At 42.4% G+C, this 24784-nt stretch overlaps 1 protein-coding gene across 1 annotated transcript in view; it reads right to left on the bottom strand.

Moving 5' to 3' along the window:
* EXD2 (exonuclease 3'-5' domain containing 2) overlaps positions 1 to 24784 on the bottom strand; it is a 630247-nt gene that overhangs the window by 532878 nt on the left and 72585 nt on the right. The window contains exon 2 of the mRNA XM_044073504.1: positions 23912 to 24313. Within this exon, the coding sequence (XP_043929439.1) occupies positions 23912 to 24259 (348 nt within the window). The 5' untranslated portion in view covers positions 24260 to 24313. The remainder of the gene's footprint in view (positions 1 to 23911; positions 24314 to 24784) is intronic.

Below are 24784 nucleotides of genomic sequence, written 5' to 3'. Positions count from 1 at the left end.
AGTGCTGGTGGAATGGGATCCGATCCCCTGGGGGATAGTTTTTCCGGTTCTGAGAGATACCCTGTCCGCATGAAAAATGATGAAAGGTTCCCTGTCCGCATGAAAAATGATGAAAGGTTCCAATGCCATAAGAGCCTGTAATTCGGAAATCCTTCTAGCTGACGTGACTGCTAAAAGGAAAGCTGTTTTCCAGGAGAGAAATTTCAAGTCTGCAGTTGCAGCTGGCTCAAAAGGAGGGACAGCAAGTTTCTCCAATACAAAATTAAAGGTCCCAGGCAGGGATTGGAGCTCTCCTGGGTGGTCTTCAGTTTTTGGTCCCTCTGAGATACTGCTTTAGCAGAGGATGAGAGAAGAGGGGAGGTTCTGTGTTGTAATGAGCTGAAATGGCTGTGGCATGGATTTTTATGTAAGAAAAAGACAGGCCCTTGTGAAGCATCTCAGTTAAGTATTGCAAAATCTGAGGAATGTTGGGCACTGCTGTGCTTATCCCTCGAGATTGATTCCAGGCACAGAATATTTTCCATTTGTCAGCAGGTTTTCTAGTACTAGGTCTTCTCGCCTCCAAAATGACATCCATCATAGGTTTGCCAAGGGTGAATTTAGGTGATTAGCCACGCTGCAAGATTCAAAGTTGGGTGCGCAGTGTGCAGAGTTTGGTTGTTCTGCTGAGACAGTAAGTAAGGTGTCTGAGGCAGGTACCACGGTGGAAGGTGTGACACTGTGCTGGAGTGGGTACCAGTGTTGGCGAGTCCAGTCTGGAGCAATCAAAATCATTCTTGATTTGTCCTGTGACTTTTAGTAGAACTTTGGAGAGCAGAGGCAGAGGGGGAAAAGGCATAGACTGACAGGTTTTTCCAGCGGAAGGACAGAGCATCCACTTTCCAGGCTTTTTTTGTGATGAGTTCTTGTGCAAAATTTGTCCAACTGATACATCTTTTTTGCCTCACCCCAGAACTATGTCGGGGCTCCCCCATTTGTGTGTCAACATGTTGAAAATCCATGGTTCCAGTTTCCATTCGTGTAGGTCCATGAGATTTCTGCTTAGTTCGTCTGCCAGAGTATTCAGCTTTCCTGGCAGGAATTGAGCTTTTAGTTGTACTTGATAGCTCAAGGCCGTGTTCCACAATGCCATGGCTAGTCTGCAAAGGGAGTAGGAGTGTGCACCCAACTGCTTGTTTCTGTACCACAACTGTGGTGTTGTCAGTCTTTCATCAGTAATTGTCCAGGATGAAGGTAGTCCTTGAAGGCAGTCAGTGCATTCTGTACAGCTAGCATTTTTTATTTATTTATTTATGTGAAGGTGCATTTGATTTGGGCTCCATTTTCCCTGAATGCACTTCCCTGCCAGATGAGCACCCCATGCATAGTCTGATGCATCTGTAGTTCGGGTTTGGGCGGCATGGGGTGGTGTGAATGGCAGTTCCTTGTTCTGGTGGCAGGCCTCTGCCCACCATAGGAACTGTAGGCGCAGGCAAGGTATGATAGGAATCATGGTTTCCAGGCTGTGACAATGCTGACTCCATAGACTTTTTAAATACCACTGAAGCTTCCTCATGTGCAGTCTTGCATATGGATTTAGAAGAATGCAGGAGGCCATGAACCCCAAGGCTTGCAGTATTTGCCTTGCAGAAAGCAGGGTTTTTGTGGCCACCTGACTGAAGTAAGTCACCACATGAATTTGCTTCTCTGGCATAAGGAAAGCCATCTGGGCAGTTGTATTCAAGCTTGCACCCGGGAATGTAATTGAGAGGGTACCAGTTGTGATTTCTTTTCGTTTATAGTGTACCCTAGACGAGTTAGAACCCTTTTTACAAACACCATATATTTTTGAAGAATGTTCTTATTTTCTGCCTGAATTAGACAATCGTCCAGGTATAGCTATATGTGAATATTTCTTTGTCTGCAAAATGCAATTACTGGAGCCAGGCACTTTGTAAAGACCCTGGGTGCAGTACATAAGCCAAAAGGGCAGTGCAGAGAACTGGTAATGCAAGTACCCTGCTTTGAAGCGGAGGTATCTTCTGCAAGACTCCCCGATTGGGATATGCATGTAAGCCTCTTATATTGAGAGTTGCCAACCAGGTATCTTTGCCTAGCATAGAAAGTAACTGGCAAAGAGTCAGCATCTTGAATTTTGGGATGTCCAGAAAGGCAAGTCCAGAATTGGACGCCAAGATGGGTCTTTTCTGGGTATCAGGAAAAGTCTTGAATAGACACCTTGTCCCTTTTCCTCTTCTGCTACTAGTTGAATAGTTGAAAAGCCTCCATGCTCATGGGGGATAGTACTTGTTTCTGGGCCTCTGCCCACTGATTTGGGGGCAAATCTGGCCATCCGTTTGGAATTGGCAATGTGTGGAAATGAAATCTGTATCCCTGGGATACCATATTTAAAACCCATTTGTCCTGGGTTATAAGTTGTCAGTTTTTTGCATGAAGAGCCAGTCCCCCCCCCCCCAAAGGGACGGCTAAAAGGCAAGTGCTTGGTAAGTGTAAAGGGAAGTCATTGAGACTTCTTATTATAGGGAGGTGTCTTGCTGTTCCCAGATTTGGAAGAGGCGGCACCACATTGTTTTGTTCTGTAAGTCCCTTGGGACTGAAACCTGGTGCCTTTGGAATGTCTGGGTTTGACTTGAGTGGCTCTCGAAGGAACTGGAAAGGACCAGTTCTTAGTAGGCCAGTGTCTACTAAATCTTGGAGGTTGCACTTGTAAGAAATCTTTCACAGTTGCATAGATTTAGCTTTAATCTTCCATCTTTTTTAGAACTTCTTCAGCCTTATTACCAAAGAGATGGTCCTGCTGTTAAGGAGCATCCAACAATTTTGCTTCAACATGATCAGGCAGGTTTTGCTCTTTGAGCCAAGCATGCCTTCTTAGCACAGACCCAGTTACAGCAGCCCTGCAAGAGGCCTCCAAAGAATCAAAACCACATTGCAAAGTAAGTTTTCCAACTTGTTCAGCTGAATGTAATAGATCCTGTAAATCTTTATTTTCCACACCGTCAGAAATCATCATTTTCTGTTTAAACAGTCCCATGATATGCTGCCGATATTTTAGCATATGAAACTGACAAGTTTAAAGCCCAGATTGCCAAGGTTGCATAAGTGTAAACCTTCTTACCCAATCTATCCAGCGCCCTGGAATCCCTATCAGAAGGGGTAGGATTTTTAGTAGTGGAAGCCTTAATGCCCTTGGGACCCTGAGAAATGGTTTCAGGATCTGCAACAGGATTTTTGAAAAGGAATTTGTGGGAGTCAGGAACCCTGTAGTATCTGTCTGGCTTACAATGAGCCGGAGGCAGAGAATCAGGAGCCATACTAGATTCTGAAAAAAACATCAACAATGTCTAGAACAGGAGGTATAGCCAAAGGCCTATGCTGAGGAAGAAGAAGAAAATTCCCCAAGTCTCTTGACTTTCCCAGTGGAAATGTTCCCTTAAGGTAGGCAAAGTTTCCCCAAAAGAAAAATCCTCAAGGGGAGAAGCAGTAGGAATGGAATTTTCTGCATCAGAGTCCTCATAAGTAGGTACAGACAATTCCTGTTCATTAGAAGAATCAAAAGAAATAGAATCCTGTTCTGAAGATTTAGTCAATGTCTTGCCCTAGGCCTCTTAGAAGGGGGGGGGGGTTGGCTACCCCTGATCAGAGTAATTAAATCTTCAGCCATTTTGATCATTTGTTTTTTAAGGCATAGGGGCCTGCACATGTGGCCTAGGCGTCTGCATTTTAGGCAAAGGTCGAGGCAGTTTTGGACCTCAACGGCCTGTCTCTGTCTTTGCGTTTTTAAGGTATTCCGGTAGTCTGATTGCTAACAGATGACATTTCTGGATAATTAAAGCGAGAGTCAAAATATTTGGAAGCAAAAATGTACCGACGTTTGATAGTGCGTTGATTAAATAAAGCACAGAAGAGACAGCAGGGTACGTCGTGGTCAGGGCCTACGCAAGGAATACAGTACAAATGGAAATCCTTATGAGGTATTTGCTTCCCACAAGTAATGCAATTATTAACTTTTACTGATATCGGTAAGGGGCAAGAAAAAAATTTCCCCAACGGGGTACTTAGCTTTTTAGTTGAAGACTTCGGATCTGAAACTCGAAAATGAAAATTTCAGGAGTCTGCCGACCGGCACTTGCAAACTGCTTCGGGCACTGCATGGCAAGAAAGACTGATGTAAATGGCGTCGGCTGCATGTTTTATACCCCTGACGACATGGAAGGGACAGCAACCGACGCAGGACCCAAGACTTTGTTAATCAGGCCGACTGAGGGCAACCTGCGAGCAGATTACCCAAATGTAATGACTGCAACAGTGAAACATGAAGGACATCACATACTTCACAAAACCAGTGTGCCACGCAATCAAAGTCCACAAGGCAAAATAACATACTAGTAACAGGTGACTATAGTCAGGCACACTGACGCCCCACTCACTAGGCTGAATAAGGAGAAGGTTACTGTTACCTGTCTGTCGGGTGCTGGGATCCACCACATAACACAAGCACTCAAGTCACTCCAGAACAAGTACAAATACGACTTTCATTGACCATATTGGTGTGAATGACGTGAGCTGTACCTCCCTGGACTACATGAAGAGAGACATGGAAGAGCTCTCTGATCACATAGCCCAGGCCAGTACAACACCAACCCTGAGTAGCATCCTGCCCTCACCAAGAATGATACCACGGTATAAAGAAAAAGTTATCAATTTCAACAATATGCTAAGTTTCTGGCGTCATTCAAAGGGGATCCAGTGTCGGTCTGCCTGGGATGACATGCTCGACAAGCCACGCTGCTTCGCTAAAGACGGCTTGCACCTGTCACCCTTAGGCTTTTGAATACCGGCCAAGGCTCTTGCCACCCCCGTAGTGCCTTTTTCAGGCAAGGCTCAAAAGACAAACCCCACCGCCGTAAATAGCACAAGTAACAAAAATCTGAGGGTAATACTACTAAATGCCAGAAGTCTAAACCTCAAAATGCAAGCACTCAAGACGCTCCTCAGTATGGAGAAATATCAATATATGTGCAGTAACAGAAACCTGGTTTAAGGCTCCAGAGAGCACCCCAGCACTACCAGGTTACAACTCATACCATACATTTCGGCCACAGAACCCGAACCGAAATACAAAAGGTGGGGGAGTACCCATATTCATCAAGGATACCCACACTGCCAGGTTAGTGGCACAGCACGATGCTTCAGAGATTATCCACATGCAACTAAATGGGCAAAACTGCAATTCAAATTGAAGCTTGCTACAGATCACCCACCATGTCCCAGGACCCTGATTCCACATTTCTGGAAACACTGGGTAACAAAAAAGGTCCTACCAAACACCCTAATATTGGGTGATTTCAACTACTCAAGTACTTACTCCCTTGCCCAACATTTCCTAGAATTTATAAACTCAAACACCCTGGAACTGGTCAACACTTCCACCAGAGGTGACAACATATTGGACATGGTCACCACCAACATGGGTGACCGGTGTTCCACACCGGAGGTCAACCCCTTGCTGGTTAGATCTGACCATAAACAAATCACTTTGGATATCCACATTCCACCCCCGGACAAGGAAACTACCATGAAAATCTTTTTCAAAAGCAAACTTCATGTTACTCAAGACGGAGGTGGAAAGTTTCAAAGCCCCCATGCTAAAGGATAATGCTGTCCAAGCTGCAAAATCCTTTATTAATGCATTCTACAGGCACCTACAAGAATGCATGGATCGTGCTATCCCAAGCAAAACCAAGACTTAATCCTCGAAGAAAAGGAAACCAGTCTGGTGGAGCCCTGCCATAAACAAGCTATACAATAGAAGGAGAAAACTAGTACAGAAAGAGTAAAATCCCAAGAAGGGAAGACATCCCTGATCAGTATCAGCAAGAAACTACGATCCCTCATAAAATTATCCAAGGCGAGCTTTGAAAGAAAACTTGCCAAGGACTCCAAAGATGACCACAAGGCATTCTTTAGGTATGTCAAGAATCTAAGTGGCAATGCTCAGATCTGCTCGAGCTGGTGCAGAATGGCACAAAATACACTGAACCAACCGATATTGCCAACATCCTGGCAGACAAGTTCAGTGCAAACTTCACCCCCAAGAATGTAGAGCCCCTGAAATCACAGACACAGGTCAAAACAGCCCTCTCCAAAGCCAAAAACACATCAATGGGACTGGACGGTGTCCCAGGCTGCATACTACACAAGCTCAAAGACGAACCAACCCCTCACCTAAACACACTGTTCAAACTCAGCCTGTCCACAGGCTACGTACCCATAGAGTGGTGCAGAGCAATGGTTATTCCACTCCAGAAAGGTGGAGCCACAACAGACCCCAGGAACTATCGCCCTATAAGCCTGTCTAGCTTGGTCTGCAAGGCTATGGAGCGCATCATCATGGAACTCATTAACAGAGACATTGGGAACCTCCAAACACTGGACACTACCTAGTTCCACTTTAAGGGCAGATCATGCCTCCTAAACCTGGTGGACTTTTTTGAGACAGTTACCAAGGCTATAGAAGAGGGAAAGGTGGCATACACAGCCTACCTAGATCTCTCAAAGGCCTTTGACACCATTCCCCATTCTGGTATTATAGACAAGCTCACCAGCCTGAACATAAACCCCTATTTCACAAGATGGGTTGCCAATTGGCTCACGGATAGAATCCACATGGTGAGAGTTGCAGGAGCTAGGTCCGACTTTAACCAGTTACAAGTGGCATTCCCCAGGGCTCAGTCCTAGGACCCCTCCTGTTCAGCATATACTTCTCAGAGGTACAGACAAGCACAGGAGGACTATGGCCGAGCAAGTTCGCAGATGACTGCAAACTAGGGTCTATAATTGACTCGTCAGCTGACATGGACATCCTCCAAAAGGGTCTCACTGAGACGAATACCTGGTGTCAAAATCATGGCCTCAAGCTAAATGCCAAAAAGTGCATAGTTATTCCCTTTGGAAATAAAGTACCCACAAGCTACCACATAGGTGGTAGTCCCCTAAATATGGAAAATGTAATAAGGGATCTGGGGACCCAAGTAGATAGTAATCTCTCCTTTGATAATCACATTGCCAAAGTGGTTAGAAAATCCTTTTATGTGGCCCACCTAAATCACAAAAGGGTTTACATCCAGATCAAAGGAGGTCATTGTGCCCCTCTACTCATCACTCATCAGACCCATCAGAGTAAAACACCCCATTTGGGATGTACCTTACAAGACACCTGCAACAGCTGGAAAGACCACAGAAGTACCTCTCCAAGAGGATCACTGGCCTCAAACAGATGCCCTATGCAGCTCAACTGAAGAAACTCCAGCTGTACTCTGTGACACCACCTGCTCAGAGGTGATCTCTGCCTGACATACAAGGCCATGTCCAACCCAGAATTGATTGACATGTGCCACCTAAAAAAAACCTTATCCCCCTCGAGCCACATGCTCTAGGGATCTAAAACTCACCACAACAATAAATAGGACGTGCTGGAGGGATAGATTCCTGTCCCAGAGACTTCCCATGCTTTGGAACAAGATTCCCATCTACATTAGGCAGAGCTCCTCGCTAGCAATCTTAAAGAGAAACCTTGACGAGTGGATGAGAAACAAAGTTTACCCCGGGGATCACTTCAGTGGCTCTGCTGGACAGAGGCACAGGGAACTAATCTAAGAGGGCGGCAAAAGCTAACACTTTCTGGCTAGGCTTATAAATGCCTTCGGGCAGATAGCCTAGTACCTACCTATGAAGTAACTTAGTAGAAGGCAGAAAATGAGACTGCTTGTCAGATGCCACAGACCGCACAGAGGGGTCAGCAGGACACCTATATAGAAATTTACAGTCCTCTGGCACCCTATAAAACCTATAGAGTTTCTTGGGCACAGGGGGCTGGGAATCAGGAGCCTTAGTTGCAGTAGAAAAGGCATCCAACAAAGCAACCAAAATCAGGAAGAACAGAAGGTTTAGGGAAGTCCATTTGTAGGAGCTCTTAACACCTCTTTTGTACCTCAAAAGCCTAGTAAAAATCCCATTTAAAAACTTCATAATTCTGGAGACAGTGTTCCCAAAATAAATTTCCTCAAAAGAGGCATCAGGACTAGTAGATTCCTTCTCCTTAAATGCATAGCCTAAAGGAGTGGGAATCAAAGATGAAAAAGCAAGGGTTTCCTCATCAGAATCCAGCTTCTCTTCAGAGGAATCCTGTTTCCTAGGTCTTTTAAGGGGAGTGGAGGACCAAGGAGGGGGGCAGGAACAAAGACTCCATGAGGAGGTTTCAAAGCCATCACAGCATTAAACAATGCAAAAGTGAAATTCTGCCACTCACTCTACGTGTCCTTAGAGCTGGAGAAACATGCTTATTCTTTTGCTTTTTATTCAAGGGGATGTCTGCCTTATAAAACTTAAAAGCCACCACCCCCTGGATGACAATCAACAGTCATCAGAAGTTCTTCCTTGATCAAAAACGGAGCAACACCCATAAGACCCTCTGAAATAAATCAGCTGCGGTCCCCCCCCCCCTAAAAGTCCAAAGTGGACAAGTGGACGTCTGCAAGGCCTCCAAGAACATGCACAAGGTTGGATCCACACCAGCCGCCAAAATGGCCACAACAGAAGAATCCCAACAGCAGAACCAGGTGATCTTCCAGGCTTTCACTTGCCTTGGGAGCACACCAGAAGACTCGGACCTAGACTTCATGGTCTTCTTCACTGACTGCTGTCTAAGAGTGGGAAGTTCCTTCCATCGTATCGTTAGCTAAAAGCTTAAGATGTTGGTTCTTCAAATACAAGGGTAAGGAAGAAAGCACACTATGGAGAGTCTTAGAAACAAAGGCCTGACAAATTGAACAGGACTTATGGTTGTGGGAAGCACCAAGACAAGAATAAGCACCGCTAGTGACAGTCTTTATGGGGAACCTGTCTCCCACACTGGCATTTACCCTTCTTGGATGACAAACCTCACAACAACAATGCAAAAAGAAAGAGAGAAGATCAAAAAAACTCAATGGGGCACTTATCTGAAATGGCTTGGTGAACCAGCAACAGAACAATCGTTTAGACCGATGATCAAGAGATGGCATTCGGACTGGTGGCAAAGAAGTTCTCAGGATGGTACGTTGGGACATAATCTTTATGTCCTACTCTACATGAGGAGCATACATGTGATGTACAGCATACCTTTAAACAACCTAAAGGCTTTAGTATACTGGCCAGATGTCAGGCCGCCCTTGGCAGGGGATTCCTTATTGTAATGAATACAAACAGAAGGACATCTCAGTTCCTTCCTACTTCCTTGTCCGCCCTGAAGCTCAGATTTTAATGCATTTCTCATGCATGTTTAAATATGCATTTTGAGGTAAATATTGGCTAAATCAGTACATACAGTGTGATGAGCTCTATCCATGTTTCTCCTGTGAAGGTTTGGATTCACACAGGAAAAGGCATGCAGGGACCCACTTCTTGCATCTGCAAAGTAATAGAGTGCTTAATGTATGTGAACTTGGAACTTTCCATTTTTTTTTTCTCCAATGGGAAGGATGGTAGAGGTCAGAAAGTACAGTATTGTTAGTAAACTTACCATATCAGTAGATGTTCAAATGGATTACTGCTACAGTAGCTTCAGCTACACAAGATGTTCATCACATTGATCACTGCTGCAGTAGTCTTGGCTAAATCGGTTATATCCTTCCAAGGATAATAGTCTTTCAGCTTCCAAAGCTTCAGGGCACAATTCCATGTGCTCAAACCGTTAGACAGCTGGAGCAGAGCTGCCTAGAGAGACAGGTTTGAGCACCAAGCCTTTCAGAGCTTTCACATAAACAGAGAGAGTGGCTGAGCAGCGAGAGAACATAGCCAATAGTATACATATCTACAAACAACCCTCCCCAAGCTACATGGCTAGTCTAAAAATGGGGAAAAGACCTGGTACCCCCTTTGCTTGCTGATGTACCTTGACTGTGGATTTGTCTACAACAACTTGAAGAGGTCCAGGGGACCAAAGATGATTCAGAGAATTGAAGACCTTAATTTGACCCAGCTTATCTCTTATAACTTGTGTGCTTACATCTGCCCTGTGTGTCCAAAAAGTACAGTTTTGTACCTACCATAAATGTAGATGTTGGAGGATCACATCATTGCTGCTGCAGTCCTAATCCATTGTAGTCCCCTATCGTCCCAATACTAAAGTATATGGCTGAAGTATATACACATGTCGGACACGCATGCATTAGATCTGACCGCCAATGCGCACCACGGTACCAATGCGCATCTTTCTGCCCCCGCCCTTTTCGCCCCAGACCCCAAAAAGACAAGGCCAAAACCAAAAACTCCAACTCCAAATAATCCCAAAATATAAATAATATATAATAAATACAAAATAACCAGAGTACAACCACACCTACACAAACACAGAGGGGTGGAGGAGTGGGAAGGAGGGAGAGCTTGATTGCATCACAAAAGGACCCTAACATGGTAGGTACAATGGTAGGTACAAATTGTCTTATTCCATTCTTCATTCCACCCAAACTACCCAAAATTTGGGTAAGGAAGGCTGGCAAATCAGGCTGGCAAATCATGGATCATAGAAGCAGGAGCAACACAACTGCAAAATAGCCCAGCAAAAGAGCAAAAGATTTAGAGAGATTTAGAGTGCAGAGAATGCAGAGAAATGCTGCACACTGAGTAAGCACTGAACTCCAAAATATCCCCTCCAAATATCCCCCCCTGCCACCTTAGAAATGCTGAATAGCTGGCAGCTGAGAAGTAATCCCAGGCCCAATCCCTTTGCCAATCTCCTGCCATGAATAAAATAAATGCATGCCCAACCAAAACCCAATCCACAGGTCTTGGCTGAGACTTCAAAATCCGAAAAGAAAGCAAAAACTGCTGAAACTGCTGAGTGAGACTAAAATGTAAATAATCCCGCTTAAAATAATAAACGAATTGTCTGTGTACATCTAAAGTGTGTAAAAATCTTTCCCTTTATATAAAAATCTGTGCATAAAGTAAGTAATGAATAGTAACCACCTTAGACACACTAGAAACCAATCTTAGGTATAAAGGAAGGAAGGGTACGTAATTCATGATATCCTGAAAAATCAAAAACTGTAACCGCCATAATTCAGAATAACTGTGAAAACAGTAGCAGCAGAAGTGCTGGGCTAAATGCCAAGCAGTCTAGGCTCAAAGGCTTCTAATTCAGCAGTAACCGCAGGCAGAGAAGGTTGTAGAGTGCTCTCCAAACACAAAAATTGATCCCAAGTGGGAGTAGTACTCTATTTGGGTCTTATATCTTTGCCCCTCTAAGATTAGTGAAAGCTTAGGAAAAATAAAAACAATGTGCGTCACAATCAAGTGAGTTGAATGCTGCACATTCATTAATGTGAAGAGAAAGACAACCTTGTCCAATGCATTCAGTAATAAATTGGAAGTGTTTGCTCAAATTAGTCTGTAAATTCCAAATTGTTTTCAATCATCCAAAAAACCAAATCAAATTGTTGCTTTCATCCCAAATTTCATGTACCAGGTCTCTCAGGCTCAAAATCAAGATTTAAAAAACTTGTTGGAGGGAAGTTGAGACCTGCTGTGTTTCAAAAGCAGTGATGCAAGGCTGTTAGATGAAGAGAGTGAGCTTAACATTGAGGCTTTTGAGGCCTCTGAGACATTGAGCCCTCTGGGAATCAAAGGTAGCGAGGCCAGGCTCTAGCCTGGCTTAAAATAATGGCACGTTGCCCGTCAGAAATGGAGGAGCACCTTGTTCATCCGTTGTTCTATTCGACCCTTACATCCACCTTTTTTCTAAGAGGTGAGTGGTCTTGCAATGCCTTCAAGAGGCAGGATGGGACTTTTAGAGCATCCACTTTCCAAATACATGAAAGAAGAGAAGCACAAACTTTGGCAGCTGGTGGTTTAGTGGAGTTCAATTTCAGATCTATGTCTGGAGTTCCCCATGACACGTACAATTTCTAAATACATGAAGATCCAGTTTCCACTCTGGGATCCATGATTTGTCTGCTTACATCTGCTAAGGAGTTCCAGCTCCCGCAGAAACCATGCCTGAAGAGTTAGTTGGCTGCTGAGCGCAGTCTCCCATAAAATCATTGCTTGCCCGTACAACAGGTGGAATAAAACCCTTGTTGTTCTCCCATAACAACACAGTTGTGTTGTCTGTTAGAATCAACATGTGCTCCAGTTGTGTTTCCTTGAAAGCTACAATGCAATGCTGATAAGCAGTATCTCTTTCATGTTGATATGTAGATGCTGTAGTCTGGCAGGCCATTTGTAATGTAATCCCTGCCACATTTGAGGCAGCTCCCAAGCAATGATCTGAGGCATCTGGGTCGCTAGAATTCGACTCTGTTTATCCACTTTCCAGTCCCCTAGTTTAGTGACATTTTCTTTGAGACCAAGGCGGTCTCTTTTGGATTATGGTATTATTTGAATGACAGTGTCCAATTCCTGGCAGTGCTGTGTCCATACATTTTTTCAGCTACTGTAGTTTGGCATTATATGTTTTTGATCAGCAATCTGCAATACAAGATGCCATGAACCCTATATTGTCCTGATCTGTTCCAGCATATTCAATCAAGAAGAGATAGCATTGGAGTAAGAATTGGATTGCTAGATTTGTTTGTCCAAGCAAAATCTAATGGACTTGCTGTATTCAGTCTCACACCCAGAAAGCACAATATAAGGTGGGGAGGGTAGACTGACCTTACTGCCTCACAGAATACCCAGGTTGTGGTATGCCGCTAATACATTCCAAAATGCTGTAATGCTGTCTCCTTTTCTTAGCTAGAATCAGCCTTCGCCCAAGTAAGGGATAGATTTGTATTCCTTCCTTTTGAGTAAGCTAGAAATCGGTTTTCAGAACCCCTTTGATACCTACGCAGTGGATATAGCAAAGGGCAAATGCAGAGAACTGGATAATGAGAATTTCCAGCTCGAAACGCAGATACTGGAGGCAACCTCTGTTGATAGGTACATGAAGGTAAGCTTCCTTGAGATCTAAAGTTAGTGATAAGTGATCTTGCCCAGCAAGCCTAAAGCTGTTGTAAGCTTTGAACTTTGAACTTGGGAATGTCCAGATGAGTGTTGAGATAGATAAATCCAAAATCACGAACACCTGTTCCTCTTCTAGGAAAAGAACAGTATAAGTAAAGGCCCAGGCCCCTGGCACAAGGGAACTGGCCGAATGGCCCTACTGGGAAAAACAGAGAAATTTGCTTTAGAGCCTTCTTTCTTTGTAGAGGGAAAATGTCTGGCATGCCTTTGAGGCCTTTCAAGGTATGGAAATAAACCTGTAAACTGCAGGAATGATATCCAAACCCATCTGTCTTGCAATTAAATCTACCTCTTTGAAAAGAATGATTTCAGCTCCTCTTCCCGTGCCAGGAAGTAGAATGTACTGGACTGGCAAAAGATAGGTCATTGGTCTGTTTACGTAAAGGACTGGACCTCTCCCTCACCAGAAGTCTTGGAGTAGTACTGCTCCTGTTCTAGGCCCAAATCTACGCTCTGCTCTACCAATGCCTAGACCTACCTCTAGACCTAAGATAGACTGCAGTGATGTCCAGACCTTGTCTAGCCCCAGAAGCTGCTGCTCAATTAAAACACCTGCAAAAATCCCACACTACCCATAGACTTCCTTAGCTCCTCCATTTTGATCCAACTGCTTCCCACAGGCTAACCAAACACCAACTGACTGTGGCATATCCAAAATCCTTGTCTTAACAATCCCAGCTAAATTGCATAGACCAACCAGGCGCACCCATTTAAGAATTAAAACCAGTGGTAGCCACACAGAGGAGGCCTGCACAGCATCAAAGGACCATGCTGCAAGGAATGCTTACCCACCTGTTCGTGACACATGAAAGAAACTCCGCAACTCTTTACACTCAATACCTTCTGCCAGAGCATCCACCTGGCCACTCAAAGCCAAAGCATCCCACCTTCTTATATTTTAACATGTGAATCGACATGAAACGCTCTCATGAACTGAGGACAGAAGTATACACTTTCTTGAAGTGGAAGAAGATACCCTTGCCCTTATCAGGGAGGAATAGGATTTTTTAATAACAGGGGCCTTCAAGCACCTTTAACAGAAGCCTTCACAGTTTCCGGTTCGCCTAGGGACCCCTTAAAAGATACTTATGACTCAAGGCACCTATAGTACCTATCCTGCCACCTGGGCAGGAGGCAAAAGAAAGCGGATCTCAGGGAAAGCCCCTGCTTAACATCTCCACCACAAAACATCTTTGAGGTATAGGTACCCCTACAAGTAAAAACAAGAAAAGGCTAAGCTGGGGTGAATCAGGAAATCTTGAGCTTCCCATTTAAAATGCCCCCATCTTGACAGGAGTCTCTGAAATGAAAACTCAGGAGGAGAAGCTGAAGGAGTAGAATCATCCACATCAGAATCAGAATAAGGAGAATCATTGACAAGTCTCAGTCAAGACTCCAGGAAGATACAACACTGCTCAAACTCTCAAACCTGTGGTTCAGTACTAGGCCTCCTATCAGGAGGGGCATGAAGTCTAATCATCCTACCAAAATCTCCGCCTTAAAGTATTAAACCCTCTGTGGCAAAACCTAAAGCACTAGAGAAACCCCACAGGCGTTAAACTTGGCCTGCCTCTCAAAGCCTGCCTTGAAACAGAAGGGGAGGCTCTAAATCTTTAGGAAGAGAGGTTACAGCTTTGAAGCCCTCCCCTTCCAGGGGCGGGCCTACTCTGAGAGGGACACATCCACTGACAGTAAAGTTGGCCCTGAGAGCAAAAAGAAACCGAGAGAACCTCCGGCCAACAGAAAGTCTAGAAGAACCACAAAGAACACTGTCGCAGAAAGCCTTAGTTTTGCTGCTTTTATCCTGCGCTTTTGGTCGAAGCGGGCTTAAAGTCATCCCTCGGCATTTTATAACTTGTAACGCTTCCCAAAAACTAAATCTGGTACAGTCTAACCCGGCGTCAATAGCTTCCTTGTTCTATCTAGCACAAGAGTCGTGATCCAACAACGCGGTGCTCAGTGCAACAAACAAGGTATACACAGCATGGTTGACTCTATGAGTGTAACCTGTTTCTACAAGAAATACAGTTATTCAATTTTTAATAGTGCGGCTAAATAAACAGGCAACAAAACGGCATATTCCCCCGTGGTACTCCAGGCTAAGACAAATTATATCATTCCTATGGGGTTCCCTAAACTTTCAGAACGCCAAATCTGCGACTGGGAAAACACCTTACACTTTTTTCCTTCCTGAAACTGCACCCCAAGCAAAGTCTAAAGTTCCTGTGGTGAAGGACTGCTTTGGAAGGAACCTGAATTTAGGGATGTTTGCCGTCTCCAAGTTATTCTCTTCTGATAAATCCTAGAAGTGGAATTTGGAAAGCTAATGGGTGTTGGTCTAGGACCAAAGTTACTTCATATCTCACTCAATCTTTCTCATGTGGAGTCTTGTCGGGGTAGAAGAATCTTCGATATGATAAGACCCGCAAGTCTGAGGTCTTCCCTTGAATGGACTAAGTCTAAGTGGAAAACCCTAAATACAGATCTATCTATTCCTGTGGAAGAAAAAAGCTCTCATTGAATGGAGATGTCTAGCAAGACAGCACAGGAACACAATCCTGTATGATGGAGTCAAAAAAGACTTTTGAATAGTTTCATGAAATCCCAGCTTGTGTTAGAGATCTCTCACCCAAAGAAGATTCCAGACAGTTTGAAAGACTCTGCAAAAATAAGCAAGGTATCAAAATGTGGACAAATCTGGGTACCCTGTAGCCTGTAATAAACTAAGTACAGCTAGACACTGAACACTTTTGCTGCAGTGGATAGTCCAAAGGGCAAGGTACAGAAATAACATTGTGTGCCTGGATCACATTAACACCTGAAATCTGAAGGATTAGGAATTTGATGGTGAGCATCTTTTAAAGTCTAGTGTTACCAGAAAACTTGAAAGAGGAAGAAAAGGCAACAGGTTAAGTAATAGCATTTTGAACTTAAGCATGTTCACAAATTGGTTTAGGAAAGAAAGATCCAGAACTGGTCTCCACACATTTTGTTCTCCTTTTGACACCAAAAACATTTCTGTAAAAGCCTTTCCCATATGGGGAAGGAGAAAATGGCTCTATTACTCCCTGAAACAGAGATGCAACAAATGTTGAAGGATGGGGGGGTGGTACGGTTTGTTTGATGAATTACACCCTGAAAAGGAGGAATTTCCTACCAATGCCATCTGTAATCTTAATGGGTCTTCATGTGATTCCATGGGTCTCAAACTATCTATTGCCAAAGACAGAAGTGGAGATTCAGACTTTCTGGAAGGAAAAAGGACATGGTCCCTTAAATAGTGATTCAGACTTTTTTTTTGGGGGGGGGTCCCGTCTTTTTTGGCACCCCTTGCCATTGCTTCTTAAATGTCTATTTACCAGCATTTTGCCAAGACTATTTGCCATTTACTGACTGATTACCAGTCAGCAAAGGAACTGCAAAGGCCAACTGAGCAAAGTCTTCCCTTTTCAGTGGGGGCCAGAGAAGAAAAGCTCCAAAATGACACGTACATTAGATAAAGATTTATACACAAATATAAAAAAATGCAGCATTTTACATGTGCATACACAATCTACTGAATGATATTTTGTAAAAATGTACACATGGTACAGAAAAGTAATTTCAAAATATTTTGAAAACTTTGCCAAGTATTGGAATCCTTGCAGACAGTACAACAAGGCACAGATAAAAATTGTTTTCAGCAAAGGAAGAGTAGCATAATTCACTACACAGACAAAATTCAGTGGTTCAGTAACACTGTATACTTTAATAAGCAGTTTCATAATAAAGACAAACAAAGTTGCAGAAAAGCAGCATCTTTGTAGGTCTGCCCCCAGGCAGCCACTGGTGTAGAAGACTAAACACAGATAAATAAGGCTAGACTAATTGTGAAGGAGCTAGAAATGAAGGGAAAAAGATTCTACAGGTGAACAAAAGGAGGACTAAGTGAGTGGGAAAATGTGTGAGAGGGGACAGTAGTCAGTTAAGGCAACTGGGTGACAGTAAAGCCAAGAAGGGTTGTGAGAAAGATCAGAGGGAAGTAGCTGAGGGCAAGAAGTAGTGTGGAATTATGAATTATTCTGAGTACTTATCTAGTGCTAGTGGAGGGGCAGAGGCCAGAAATCCTGCATGTGTGACTTCAGCTTCTGTTTAAAAAGCTTCAGATGACATTCTAATTTGAGAGAGAGAAGAATGGTGTTCTGTACTATGGTGAATGTTTTGAGAACAGACTGTCACCAGCTGTACTGTTGGATTTAATGACATGGGACACAGTATTTGTTTATAAGCCAACTGGACAGTTTGTGGATTAGGTTACAGTCAAGTTGAGTAAAACATAAGTGGGTAAATTTGAGCCAGTTTATTTCTTAATTGCTAGGGAGTAGAGGGATTGCTGTGAATGATCTACTGCAAAATGTGCTACTGTCATGGCATTGTTCAAGCTTGGAAAGAGGGAGAGAGAAATTGTGTTTCTGGGTACAGGACATTTGGACTCCTGCTGACTTGACCCCAGCATTAACAGATTCCAGAACTATATCTGTAAACTTTAAATGTATGGATCTAAGATTAGTGCAGTATAAAAACCAGAACTACAGAATAAAAACCATTAAAAGCTTCATATAAATAATGTAAACATTAAAATCTGCTAGATACAGTACTGGAGTCGTACAGGACAGTGAGATTAAATCAAAAGAATACGAGCCATTAACAAATAATGTATTGCCAGCATGAAGTCTTGCTAAAATACCTGCTTGAACTGATTTTTAGAGAGAGAGAGAGAGAAAGTATTGAGCTCCTCTTGTGCTACTATTATGAGATGCAAACTACGATACGTTGTTGTTACATTTCTTGTGCGTTACTAAGTACAATTTCATCACAGCACACTAAAAAAAAAAAATGTAACTAATGCCACCTGCTGGTTCCCATTAAAACAGCAATAATAAAATTAATGTTTGAGCCAAGGCAATTTGAACTTAAAGCAAACGTTACAAAACACTCCTGCATACATACAGTTTTGTGCTAATCGCACAAATTTAGAATATCTGCATGGAGCTGTTCACAACTGCTTAATGGGCTAACTAAAATAAAGATAAACCTCCTAACCAAAATTCCAAATCGCTGTTATTGTACATGTTAAAAACTAATTAATATTTGCATATTAAGTAATATGTTAAACCATTTACACATTCAACTGCTATGTAAAATCCCCCCCCCCCCCCCCCCCGAGTAACATATTTAGTAAAATGTTTGTCTTTTCGGCTTTTAGGGGTTAGGGGTCGCCACAGAGGAACTCCGGTCCGCTAAATGATTGGCAGTTAGTTTTTATGGTGTCAAGTTGCCAGCCCGACGCCCAACCTTCAACGAAGGCACGCCCATTCAACGCATGTCTTTTGAATGCCCACTCGACCGTGGGGAGGACTTGCAGACTCCACACAGAAGGCACTCCCAACCCAAGCCGAGAATCTCTTGCTGTGAGGCAACAACGCTACCGCTGCACATTTAATTAGCGTCAAATCGTCTGGGGGTCAAACTGTCCAATAAATATGAATTTAATTATGAAAGTGTATCCAATTGCATTGGGTCAAACTGTCCTGCTTTTCTTGTCACAACGGGATAGAGAATCCCTTGGAAAATTTGGGAAAAGAAGGCAGAAAACTGCATGAGATTCCCCTATCATATCCCTCTCATCACACTTTTGATAACACACACACACACACACACACACACACACACACACACACACACACACACCTTTAGTTTCTTCCATCTCACAGGTCACAACACACCCATCTCACAGGTCACAACACACAACCATTTAAAGCAGACCCCCCCCCCATAAGAAGAGACTGCAGACAAAACATTCCTGGTACTTTTCACATTTAGTCAGAACAAACATACAAGCCAGACAATCCGAAATTCTGAAAATCAAAGTTGGAGAAGCACACGCTTTTTCCTTTGTACATACTAAATATTTTCTCATCCTTGCTAGAAAAGTGTAGGATTGAAATTAACCGTACTGCTGCACACATTTAGTTAGCTAAAGCTATAGCTGCTTTGTCAGGTTTGGGAGAAGTGTATAAAAAGTTAAAAAGAATTGGGTGCTTCATAAAATTTACCTGCCTTTTTAGGGGCAGCCAATAATGATAGCATTGGGGAATGGGTGGCTATTCTGGAAATTCCATTTGTAACCGTTCATATTCTCAGAGGAACTGAGAAACTTCAGTATTCACCCACTAAAGACACTGGCACATTCTGTAAATATTCTCAGATAAAAGGACCCCCCCGGGAGAATCGGACACTGTGCTCTCCTCTGGATGAGATATAGGAGGATAAAACACTGCATCTACCCCCCCCCTTCATCTTCCTGTCCAGATTTAGAATTGTGAGTCTCTCAGGAAGAGAGGCATGCCCTTTTACTTTCACCAGCAATCATACTAAAAAGTATCAACAGCCTGAATTAGATCCTCAGCCAGATCTAGTAAACTACCTCTTTCCAGAGAAACTTGAGCAGGAGTGTGTATACTCGTTTCTTTTTGATAGGAAAAATGTCGCCAACAGCGTTGTTAATGGCAGCAGCTTCTACAGGGATAGGTGCAAAATTCTGACTTAACAGACAAGACTTCCCTGCTCCCTCTCCTAGGACCAACAAGAATTGTTTTTCATTTGGATCCCACCAGTTGCAGAGGATGCGGCTAACCCCTGGTCCACTGTGGCTGTAAGGTGATCCAGGGTAAAAGAGTGGTCTGAGGAACCAGCTTTGGCCACAACAGATTACCACCACAGCAGGCTAGCAGTTTGCTTCAGCTGCAGGCTGGTGAAAGTCCTTTTGCTTAATTTTTCCATTTAGTGGCTAGAAGGACCAACCACGGGACCTGTAGTTTGTTCCAATGGTGCCACTTTCCAGGGGAAAACAAGCAGCACAAGCTGGTACAAAGTTGCAAAAATTCACCGTCTCCCAATAAACACACAGTAAAAAGCACTTTATTTTACTTTTTGGGGCTAACAGTGCATCAAGCACAATTTTTCCATAGAAAAAAATAGTTTAACTACTTTTAACAAGTTTTAAGCTGACAAGAAAAAATATGTGCTCCAGACTGAAAGAATAGTTGAGTCGATACATTCAGTTAAAACAAATTCCTAGAAGAAAACGATCTTCCTAACCAGGAAAGTACAATTAAACAAAATATTTAAATGTGGAAGGGTCTTCCCCAAAGTAAACAAGTTGCCCAGCAAAAGAACAGCACAAGCTGACCAACAATCCTTGAAAGCTGGTAGAGGAGCGCTCTCTGATCGAAAGAGATTGGCACTCAAAACCTGTCTTTTTAGGTAGCTCAGTTCAAGTGAACTGCCTGACGGTTTGAGCACGTGGAACATGCCATGAAGCTTTGGAACCTGACCAGCTATTATATCCTTGGCAGGATACAGCCCATGTATCTAAATATACTGCAAACAGTAATCAAATATGATCAGAATTGCATGCTACTGAAATTAATGTTATGTCTAAAAAAGTAATATTGTGCCATTTTTCAAACAGATAAAACATATACCTTACTCCTTTATCTGTCAGTGGCTGATATGTAATTTGACCATTTTAATTTTCCAAACTGAAAACTTCTAAAGGCAGACTGCATGACTATCCTGTTCAGTAGTGCTTAGCTTTCTTAACTAAGCTCTATTTTGGCCGAATCCTACTGTGCATTCAGAGTTCCACTTTGTATTAAAATGTTATAAAGCATTAACATTTATTTTTATTTATTTTACATTTGATTACTGGGAAAGTCCGACTGGGCGCAAGTCCTTTTCAGCGAAGGCCTGGGGAGAAAAGCTCCACATAGTACATCAGTTTTAACATTTGATTAAATATGTATACATTGTGTTACAGGTACAATACAAAGCAAGATATTTGTACAGTTTTACTAAAAAAATCAATTATAGTACAGAATTATAGGCTAGTGAGACAAACATTAAATAATCCAAATTATAGAGCAGTGAATGAGAAATACATTATACAACTTCTGTAGAGTACAAACATGTATTTTTAGGTTAACTTCTTTATAAATCCAAGCTATATGAATCTATATTATGAATGATGTTGGTGTCAACGAGGTAGAAGCTTTAGTATCTTCTGAAAGGGACAGTTTAGTCAGGAACTGTGCATGAACACAGCCAGTTGTTTGGATAAGTGTGATTTTTAGCATTTTTAAAATGAGACAAGGCTGTAATAGATGCAATGTTAGGAAGTAGTGAGTTCAAGATTTTGCCTACATAATTTGAAAAGAGGGATTCTTCTGCTAGGTTTTTGGCTGTATTTATCTTTATGAGGGGTCTGTTGGTGGAGCGTAGAGCTCTAGCACCAGAGTATGGCTGCAATAATTTTTGTAAGCCAGGTGTTTTCACTGCCTGACAGATTTTGTGGGCTATGGTTAACTGGTTAAAGAGTAATAGTTGGGGGAATTCTAGCCAGTTGAGTTGTTGGAGTGTTGTTCAGTGGTCTAATCTAAAGGGTGAGTTTGCAGCATACCTGGCAATTTTGTCATAACAGGATTCAAATTTTGTTAACTCGGATTTTCTTAGGATGTGCGAATATAGGAGATGCTTAGAGCAGAGTTGAAATCAGGTGTGATTGGGCAATCGTAGTTTTAGTATTTATTGCAAAATAGTGTTTGTTCCTATACGGTGTTCCAAGTTTTTTGTGTAGTTATTTATGATTTGGGATATATGGATGTCAGATCTCATGCTGCAATTGATTTCAACTCCTGGAGTCTGGTGTGAAGTGAGGGGGAGATAATGCGGCTGTTTGCCGAAACAATGTTAAATATGGCAGTGGGTACGATTACTTTAGTGGGGTGGAATATCTTTAGTTTTTTTTTTGGGGGGGGGGGTTCAGAATTAGTTGCGAGTTTGTTAGCAAAGTCTCTACTGCTAGGAAGGACTGTTGTGTCAGTGTTTGTAGTTCATGCGTGGCAGACTGTGTTCTACTATGGAGCCATTAATAAAAATAGATACTGAATAGGCAAGTCCCTCGGCAGTCAGTTTTACGAACTCGACTTTTAAAGTTGTCTGCAGCTAGTGTAGTAGGCTTTAGTTTCTTAAAAGCACCATTTTTATTGTTACAGTTGATGCAGGTTGCAGAGAGAAGGTGGTATTGTTTTTACTTGGCATAGGAGTAGTTTGAATAGGAGTGGGGGGGTTCGATTGTTGGAGAGGGCCAAGACAGCTTCAGTAAAGTATGTATTGAATTGGGCAGCAATATTGTATTATTAGTAGCAAGGGGGATATGTGATGACTCTGCCTAGTAGGAGTACATTGTTTATTGCTGTCCAGAACTTGTGGGTTATTTCGTTGCTTAGTTTGGATATCAGAGTCATAATTTATTTTGCCTTGTTTAATTTGCTTCTTTGCTTTGTGACTGTTTTGTACCGACTTTCCCAGGCCTTGTCTCTTGCTGTTAGTAGATACCAGTTTTCTTTGTTTAGCCATTGGGCAAAGTTAGATTTAACACGTATAGTTCTGGGAGGAGCCTGTGTGTTTAGGATGGTCGGGAAGGTAGTATTAAAATAATCTACAGCTTCTTCTAGAGGGAATAGTTTAAGTGGTGTCTAGTTACAATGTCTGAGGATATATAAAGTTTTGGGATTTTGTGAATTGCAGTCCGACCAGTCAATATTAAAATCACCCATGACTATCGATTCCTGAGGAAGTACTTTTGTGGTCCATTTAAATATATTTTCTAAAGCATGGATGTTATCCCCTGGTGGGATATAGCTTCCTATTAGGTTTACATGCTTTTTTGGGAAAGATAAGTATTACTTCAGCATTTTCAAAGTTAGGGGTGTTATGATCCAAGGTTTCTAGGGAAAGTTTTAAAGAGTAGTGCCATGCCTCCACCTCTTTTACCTATCCTGTCTACAAGTATGATATTGTAACCTGGTAGGAGAATTTCATTATTGGAAATATTAGATTTTAGCGAGGAGTACAATGCCGGGTGAGTAGAGAGAGAAGTTGGCTTGCAGATCATGGATTTTGTTACTGATCTTCTATTAATATTTATTAGTAAGATATCAGTTTATTTCTAGGGGGAATAGATGAGGACTGGGAGTTAATGGTAATTTGGGAGGTTGAGTTGTTTAGATTGGGGTTTCAGCCAGGGTTTGGGTATATGTCCCCACTAAGAGTTAGTTTGGATACTATATTAAATGTTTTACACACAGTTCTACTTTCTGCAACTTACTAGAAAACTTCAAGCCACTTTCAACAAATTAAATTAGTTACATATATAATCTTAAAAGACTACACTGCAAATAGAGGCATTTTGTGCAAGTAAACTTCTAACTAAGCACTTTCAATACCTACATTATTTTCTGCCATCAAGATGACAAAGCAGAGTATTCTACTGAGCCGCTTTTGCACTTTCTATAATTGTCTCAACATTTTGCCAGCATTCATCTGACATCTAAATCAGGAGACATTTGCTTCCCACAGCAATACTAGAACTTTGCAATCTTTTTATACCTCTTCTCCTCTAAGAAAAGCAGACTAGTTCCTCTGGAGTTTCTTCTGTACATCTGCCCTACTCCCAATGATGCAGTTAAATACGTAGCAGAGTCTCTCCACATTATATATTTAGGATATTCTTCCAAACAAACAGTTAACCTGCAAGGTGCAAACCCAAGTTCTCAGTCAACTGTTACTCACATAAGGTGCTTCAGTTACTGTGCATTCTGATATCAATACCAATTATGGATGACTGACCCCCTCCTGACCACTACCAAAAAAGCAGATCATGACCACATGGCCAATAAATTCAAAATTAAACCATATTAAGTAAAGGTAAGGCCTGCAAATTCCTCCAAGACATTTTTTTCCTCAGAACAAAACAACTTACCCATTCACAGTCTATTCCTAGTACAGGAATTTCTTCCAGTTCTTTCTTTAACAACAGGTAGGCATGCTGCCATTCCTTTTCTGACGAGACGACAACACAGTCAGCCTGAAGAAGCTGTTCCAACAACTGGATTCTGAACTGCTCCTGCTTTGATGTCTCGTCATCATCCTCTTTACTAATATGAGCAAAGTTTGGATTTACACGAACACTGCCATTTTGAACCCGCTCAGTTTTCCTTCGTTTCCTACATTTGACTACTTGCCATAAAAGAATGCCAAAAGACGCCCCAACGACAACTGCAAACGTTGTGACCAAGGAGTTGCATTTCAACATGGCTTTTGGGTTCATCCACTGTCTTGGCTTGCTATAGTTTCTTTCTTTTCACTGCATACATCACCTTGTCTGGAAAAGAAATGGAGCAAACTACTATAAAACATGGATTATGATTATTAAGTAAACATGTTGAAACAAATCAGTTGTGTTTTAAAAATGTGTTAAAAGTGACTAAATCTACACACCAAGTTTTCTGTGTGGAAATTAAATGAAAATATTGGGTCTGCACATGGTTTTGTGACCTACAAGGACGGTGTTCGGATTTCAAGCCATAAAACTCAAATATAATCACTGGCTCATGTGGTGGAACAGTTGTGATGGTAACAGAGAAAGTACAGTTTTGTACCTACCATAAATGTAGATGTTCGAGTGCTAATACAGCTGCAGTAATCACAGATGGGTTTTCAGCCGTCAGGCGGTCCCTCGGTCGGCCGAATTCCAAAGTCTTGGTTCGGCGTCGGTAGTCGTCGCTTACTCTTCTGACGTCAGTGAGACCAGAGTATACAAGACACAGCCGACGCCATGTTCTTCAGTCTTTCT

This window comes from Protopterus annectens, chromosome 6.part0 (assembly GCF_019279795.1).
Source record: "Protopterus annectens isolate FY-2018-M chromosome 6.part0, PAN1.0, whole genome shotgun sequence".
Lineage (NCBI taxonomy): Eukaryota > Metazoa > Chordata > Ceratodontiformes > Protopteridae > Protopterus > Protopterus annectens.
Note: the sequence above shows the minus strand (reverse complement) of the source record. Positions and strands in the feature narration are given on the sequence as shown.